The sequence below is a fragment of the Tupaia chinensis genome, unplaced genomic scaffold, assembly GCF_000334495.1.
Source record: "Tupaia chinensis unplaced genomic scaffold, TupChi_1.0 Scaffold000477_1, whole genome shotgun sequence".
NCBI lineage: Eukaryota > Metazoa > Chordata > Mammalia > Scandentia > Tupaiidae > Tupaia > Tupaia belangeri.
This window is the reverse complement of record NW_006159986.1, coordinates 2,652,499-2,660,116: the sequence shown is the minus strand read 5'-3', so window position 1 is coordinate 2,660,116 and position 7,618 is coordinate 2,652,499. Positions and strand designations below refer to the sequence as shown.

Sequence of the window (7,618 nt, the reverse complement as noted above, 5' to 3'; positions counted from 1 at the left end):
CTTGGCGGTGCTTCCAGCTGCTGCAGGCCCAGCTGCTGTGGCTCCTGCTGCTGTCGTCCCACCTGCTGCCAGACTACCTGCTGCAGGACCACGTGCTGCCGCCCCAGCTGCTGTGTTTCCAGCTGCTGCCGCCCCTGCTGCTGCCAGACCACCTGCTGATGCCCTGCCTGCTCTAGTTGTTCTTGTTGCTGAGTGCTCTGCCCTGCACCCACCTCTTCTTTGGAATTCCTGATCTGCTCCATCTGGGAGTTAAGTCATGAGCTATCACTTGTGAAACTTTGGTTCCACCTGATCAGTATATTTTCTCGAACCCTCAGCTACATTCACCCTCCACACCATGTTAACATCTCTATTATAAATAATCACAAGTTTGAATTTCCTCAGTTATACCAAATGGAAGTGTATGCTCTCTGCCATACTTACCATTTGGACATACCTCTCCATTTTAAATAAATCTTGATTTTATAGGCATACAAATATAAGGTCATCATGTGTGTTTTATTTTCTTATTGATTGTGTTCCTTCTCTCATATTTTAGCTGTTCTCTTTGCAGATAGAGACATGTATGGCTGATGATTTTTATGGGTGCTACCTTTATTGCTTGAGCACTTCTCTCTCTAATGCAAGAAGCTGATTGATCACAAAAAGCATCTAGAAACTTCTTCCTGAGGACTTTCCAAGAATTGAACAGCATCCTCTGGACAGATTAAAAAGGTCTCAGGAATAGCCATTAACCAAGGAAGGGGAGTTGGTGAATAATCACTCAAGGTTTTTTCTCCCCTATCGATAATTCTACCAACCCTGTCTCCATCTTCAGGATGCCAACTGCTTTCAGGAGGTTCTGGTCATTTTCTCACTCTTTGTGGGCATCTCTTCCTTTCCTGTAGTATTTCTGTTTCCCGCCGCACCTCTTTGCATTACTTGCCAGTAATTGACTCCCTCCAAACTCAATTACTTTTTTTTGTGTTTAGAGCACACACAATGTCAGACAACAGTGTTTCTAATCTCAATATCATTGTCCCTAAAATATAGAGCTATAGGGAAAAATCACCATATTGAGAAGCCTTATTCAAGGTGAGGCCATGTTGCAGAAATAGTTGTGCAAGCTCTGTGTTGAAGAGGCTTCATTTAGGAGAGTACCACCTTAGCTATGTTGATGGATGCAGAACCTAGTGATACCATCTAAGAGAAATATGTGTGTTGAATTCACTAAAAAGAGAACTCTGAATCATGGGTTTTTGCTATAGGGCATGTGCGCTCGCCAGACAGAGAGAAACAGAGAGATAGAAAGCGAGAAATCACCCCCAGAGGGGATGGCCACGCCGCAATCCCTTCTCCTCCATTCTCCTCTTGGGATCTTGGGCACGCACGCACACGCACCCAGCCTGAGGTTAAGCCACCGGGTCTGGGACTTGAACCACGGTCGACTATGTGGGAGTCCAGCGACATAGCCATTACGCTAACTGCTGGTCCCTACACTGGTGCTTTATAAGGAAGTACTCCCAGGGGGAAATCTATAAGAATCTAGAGAAGAAGGTAGCTTAGTAGAGAAAGCACAGGGAAAATGAAATTTTCTATCACTTCTATCCTTATCTGATCCTGTAGGATGCCTGAGAGTGTGAGTGCTACCAAAAATCTCTGTCCTAGAGACAAGGAGGTTGTACCTTTATATTTATATATAAGTTAAAACTACTTTTGGGCCACCCAGGAGAATGACTAAATGGTCCTTAGTGGGCAGAACCATGCAATGACATGGATCCTGTTGAGGGTAATTACCTACGACCAGTAGAGGTGAACAGCATGAGCCACTGACAGTCTACAGTAACTTGAACTTCTGGGTTGGCGCAACTTTCTGGTATAAGGTACCTGGGTAGAGTATTGTACAGTTGACCGTTGGTACCACTCAGGACCATCTCTCTATCTCCTTGAGCTCAGTCTGCTAATTATTTCCAGAGAAATTCCCAAGAGGAAGATTAATGGACAACACTTCTGCTGGTCTAGATGACTTTCTCGGTAGAGAAACAAATGTCCTCAGCAGATATCTGAGCTTTTGCTTACTATTATCATTGTTACAATTTTTTTCTATTTCCATCTAAAACAAACTAGAAACCCACAATTTACCCATTTGCTTCCCTCCTTTCTCCATATAGTCCTTGTCCTATCCTAAGTAGCATTGGTTCTACTTGCTCACGAACACAAGATGAATTGGAAGCGTGAATAACCCCTGCTTTGCCTGTTAATGAATGATCTGTTTCTAGAAGCTCAAAAATGATAAGGTGATGGTCATAGAATTACGTCCATTGGGACCTTCCCAATGTCCTGTGGAGATAACACCTTCTCACTGAAGCCAGAACCTCTAGACTCTCAAGAATGTTCTGGTCATTATTTCTCTCTCATGAGCTTCCCTTCCTTTCCTGTATTAATATCAAGTTTGCTACAGGACCCATGTTTTGTGGAAGTCAAGAACACAAAACCCACACATGGATCACTTGGAGTGAAAAGGGGAGAAAAGGTTCCTGCTTCATTACCTTTTTTGTCTTTTAATTGTTTGATCTGTTAGAAGCACTGCACATATAAATCATTTGTTTTAAGTAAAGACTGCTTTGTCCTTATAGGGTGTCATCTTCAAGCTAGCAACTCTGCCATAGTATCAGGAGAAGACTACATTAAACTATCAGTTCTAGTATTTCTGGATAGTGCAGTACAAAGTAGGTCCACCCATAGCCCTATGTTGTGATCTGTGAGTGAGATCCTATGGTACAAGGTGAAGTTATGTAGGATTTCATGCTGTTAGACTAAAGATTACTTAGCTAGCATGAGATGATATTGGTTGGGTCACCATTAGATCTTCAGGTCATTAATTCCTTTATATTTCTAAGAGTGGGCCTAACATTTTATATTAGATCTTATGTCCTGTGCAAATTTGTCTGATTTATTAGTAACCTCTATTCTGCTATTTATCTTATTTAATCATTCCTCTCTTCATAATCTTTAAATATTCTGGAAACTTAATGTATGGTAGAGTCACCACAAAGTTGAAGTATATAGAGTTGTCTTCACAGAGGTCAATCTAAGCAGGAATTATTTCCTACAACTATATTTATTGATCAGGGATCTCTAGGAAAAAAAAAAAAACCTATAGGGTATGAACAGATATGTGAGGAGATTTAGTTGATTACTTACCGTGATGACAGCTGTGAAGGTGCACAACATTCTGTCACCATTGTTGAGAGCCTGACTTTCTGGTATCATGATTCAGTCCCAGTTCAAAGCCCTGAGATAGGATAGCCATTGATAAAACTCACAGTATAAAGTTGACTGCCTAAGCACCCAGGAGTATGCTGAGGTAAATCCTGGAGTTAAAAGGCAGACAACCCTGCACTTCTGCTGTCTAAGGCAACAGAAGAAGCCTATCTGTTATATCTGAAGATAGACTCATTCTTCCTTTGTATCATCTCTCAGCCCCTTGTTGAAACGAATGAGCTGGTTCACATTCAAGGGGAATCGTCCACATCTACTCAACTACAATACGTGTTTATCACCTCAAGTGTGTTATCCCATTAAGTGTAGTCCAGATGACACCTAGAATTAACTATCACACAATCTTTACATCATACGTGACACATATTTATAATGACATGGTAGAAAGACAGGATTTCCCACCACCTTCCCTGGGTGGCTGTGATCACCAGTTGTAAATAGATGAACTGGAGCATTTCAAAATTTTGGAAACAGATGTCAACACTGAAGGAACATCTTTCATAATTATTCCATCCTCAGTGTGAAAAAAATATATACTGAAACTTCACCCTCCTGATCCAGGAGCTCTATCCAGGACAGGCCAATCACAAGCCATCTACATATGAGCTCTGATTGGCTCCTTTCAGGGACTAAGACAATTGAAACAGCATGGTACTGGCACAGAAACAGACATGTGGACCAACGAAACAGAATAGACTCCCTAGAAATAATTTCCCAAACATACAGTCAACTGATTTTTGACAAGGGGTACCAGCCAATCCAGTGGGAAAAGGAAAATCTCTTCAGCAAATGCTGCTGGAAAAACTGGATTTCCATCTGCATAAAGATGAACCTGAACCCTTACTTCTCTCCTTTGACAAAAATCAACTCAAGGTAGATCATGTATCTAAACTTAAGACCTCAAATTATAAAACTGCTCCTGGAAAACACTAAGGAAACTCTGAGAGACATTGAGGTAGGCAAAGACTTCTTAAATAAGACGCCCAAAGCACAGTCAATAATCCCCAAAATAGACAAGTGGGATTACATCAGACTAAGAAGTTTCTGCATGGCAAAAGACACAGTAATTAGTGTGAATAGAAAGCCCTCAGAATGGGAAAAGATTTTTGTAAACTATGCGTCAGATAAGGGACTGATAACCAGAATTCAGAAGGAACTTAAGCAGCTGTTTGGAAAAAAGATGATCAATCCTATTAAAAGATGGGAGAATGAGTTGAAAAAACCACTCTCTAAAGATGACATATGAATAGCTAAAAGGCATATGAAAAAATGCTCAACATCCCTTATTGTAAGGGAAATGCAGATAAAAACAACAACGAGATACTACCTAACCCCAGTCAGAATGACTAAGATTAAAAAAACAAAAATGATAAGTGTTGGCGGGGGTGTGGTGAAAGGGGAACTCTCTTACACTGCTGGTGGGAATGTAAATGGTCGAGCCACTGTGGAGAACAATTTGAAGATTGCTCAAAAATTTACAAATAGAACTAGCATATGACCCAGCAATCCCACTCCTTGGTATCTACCCAAAGAACAGAAGAATTTTTCATCGGAAAAGTGCTCCCACATAGATGTTTATTGTGGCACTATTTACAATTGCTAAGACATGGAACCAAACCAAATACCCATGAACAGATGAATGGATTGAAAAACTGTAGCATATATATTCTATGGAATACTATTCACCCATAAAAAAACAACAAAACCCTGGCTTTTGATAGAAAGTGGAAGAATATGGAAGATTTACTTCTGAGTGAAGCAAGCCAGGCTATGAAGGAGAGACATTGTATGTCCCCACTCAATATATATATAAAGGTTATAGAAACACAGTAAATGAATGTGAGTACCAGATACAATGTGTATGAAAGAGTAGAGTCTAAGGAAGGACATTTAGAAGAAAAATACAGAGTCAAAGCATTAATGGGACAAAGAAATGTGGTATTACCTGTTGAAGATAATTTTATAGTTTTATCAACTGGACTAGGGAGAAAAGTTCACATTTTGAAATATTCACTTTGTAAGCTAGATAATGTGACTGAATATATTAAAGAAAATGAAATATAAAATATTTTTAAAATAAAAAAACACAAATGTCCATGAAGAGATGAATGGATTAAAAAAGTGGCATCTTATTCAGTAATAAAAAACAATCAGACTCTGATATTGATAGAAAATGGATGAGGAACATCTATATTGTTCTCTGCAGTGGCTGGACTAAGATCTACAAAAGAATTACCGTATGATACAGCAATTCCACTCATGGGTTACTATCCAAAGGATAGCAGAGCACTCAGTTGAAAGAGTGCTTGCACATCTATGTTTATTGCAACATTATTTACAATTGCTAAGACATGAAACCAACCCAAATGTTCATGATCAGATGAATGGATTTTTAAAATGTGGCACATATACTCTATGGAATACTACTCAGTCATAAATAACAACAAGAGCCTGGCATTTGATAGAAAGTGAATGAATATGGAAGATTTACTGCTGAGTGAAGCAAGCATGGCTATGAGAGACATCATATCTCTCCACTTAACATATACTGTCCTTCTGTACTCTATGATGTAAATAGAAAGATTAGAGGATAAAAAAGCATGGAAAATGGGTATGGGTATTAGAGAATGTGGGAACAGGATGGGAGAAGGGGGGAGAGGCAAGACATTTATAGGACACAGGAATGGATGATTATCTGTTAGTGATAACTTATACAGTATCTTCAACTGGACTGGTGTGAAGTGTATTCATGCTGGGTAAATTGACTTTATAAGATGTGGTGATGTATAGTGATTTAATGTGTAAAAGAAATTAAAATTTTAAAAAAGAAGACACAAAAGGAAACATATCTAGTACTTGTGGTTTGAAAGAACTAATGATGTTAGAATGTTAAAGGAATATACAGATTCAATGCATTCTCTATGCCATTTGTAACACAAATGAGAAAAAAAAAAAAAACCCTGTAATTTGTATGGAAACATAGAAGACTCCAAACAGCCAAAACACTCCAGAGAAAGAAAACAAAGTGAGAGGCATCACACTTCCTGATTTTAAATTATACTACAAAGCAATAGTAGTGAAAACAGTATGGTGCTGGTATAAAAAACAGACTCATTGAACAGTGTAACACAATAGAGAGCCCAGAAATAAATCCAAACATTCACTCAATTAATTTTCATCAAGCCACAATGGAGAAAGAATGGTCTCTTCATTAAATGCTTATAAAAACCCTGGATTTCTACAAGCAAAATAATGAAATTGGGGGGCCAGACAGTGGCAGAGTGGCAAAATATGACTCTCTGTGAGGTTGACCCATATAGAAAAGCTCTGGGTTTGTATCCAGAGACCTCCCTGGTACACTGGGCATATGTATGTCCATGATCTTGGGCTGGCTGAAGTTGCAGGAGATCTGGGTAATAAAGGCTGGGTAATAAGGGTGGGAGGGAGGGGATCAAGGAAAAAACAAACACATTTAAACAGACACAAAAATGGAAAGTTTTCTGTTGATTATAAATATGTGGTGATATCTTTGTCTTGATTAATAATATACACTGTATCTTGATGGAAAAAAGCCTCTTGTGCACTGTAAAGATGTATAGTGATTAAAAGTAAATTAAAAAATTAGACCAATGATCAACATCATAAGGTGGTGTTCTTTTTAAAAACATAAATAGGTTACTTTTTTTTAACTTTAAACAAATTTTTATTACACAAAAGTTGTCACATAATTGGATATTTCTCTACTTTGTACACAATTACTCTTACTCTCCACAGAAAGGCTGCTTCTTAACTTCTCATCTGGTGATGACAAGCACTAAAATCCTGATTTTAACAGAACAGTAGTAAAAATGCCCCAGTGATTTTAATTGAAAGCAGTACACTGGTACATGGCTTTTGCACCCAGTATCAGGAATGTACAAATGTCTTTTTATTCAAAACTACAAAATAAATTATCTGTAGGCATGGACAATGACAGCAGTAAACCATTATATATTGTCAACTGAAACCAGTAACTGATGGTTACAGTGATTTTCTTAAACATCGGCCAGCCTTTACTTCACTTTTTTTTGTTTGTTTGTTTTAAATTCAACTGACTTCTCTGCAGTTATGGGGTGAGGAGTACTGCCTTGGGCTTCCTGTCACAGTTCATGAATAACGGTCAAGCACTATTCTAGAAGTTAGAACATGCCGCCTCCCATACCACCTCCCATTCCACCCATTCCGCCCATTCCAGGCTCCTTTTCTTCTTTAGGGCTTTCTGTGACTACAGTTTCTGCTGTAGTTAACAGAGAGGCCACTCCAGCAGCATCCAGTAAAACAGTTCTTACAGCCTTTCTTGGGTCCATGATTCTTTTTT

General features: G+C 38.9%; 1 protein-coding gene and 1 pseudogene across 1 annotated transcript in view; one reads left to right on the top strand and one right to left on the bottom strand.

Moving 5' to 3' along the window:
• Positions 1 to 7,618, top strand: part of LOC114004461 (keratin-associated protein 4-2-like) — a 10,936-nt gene that overhangs the window by 318 nt on the left and 3,000 nt on the right. The window contains 1 exon segment of the mRNA XM_027774770.1: positions 11 to 158. Coding sequence (XP_027630571.1) covers positions 11 to 158 — 148 coding nt within the window.
• LOC102497444 (60 kDa heat shock protein, mitochondrial pseudogene) overlaps positions 7,401 to 7,618 on the bottom strand; it is a 1,845-nt pseudogene continuing 1,627 nt past the window's right edge.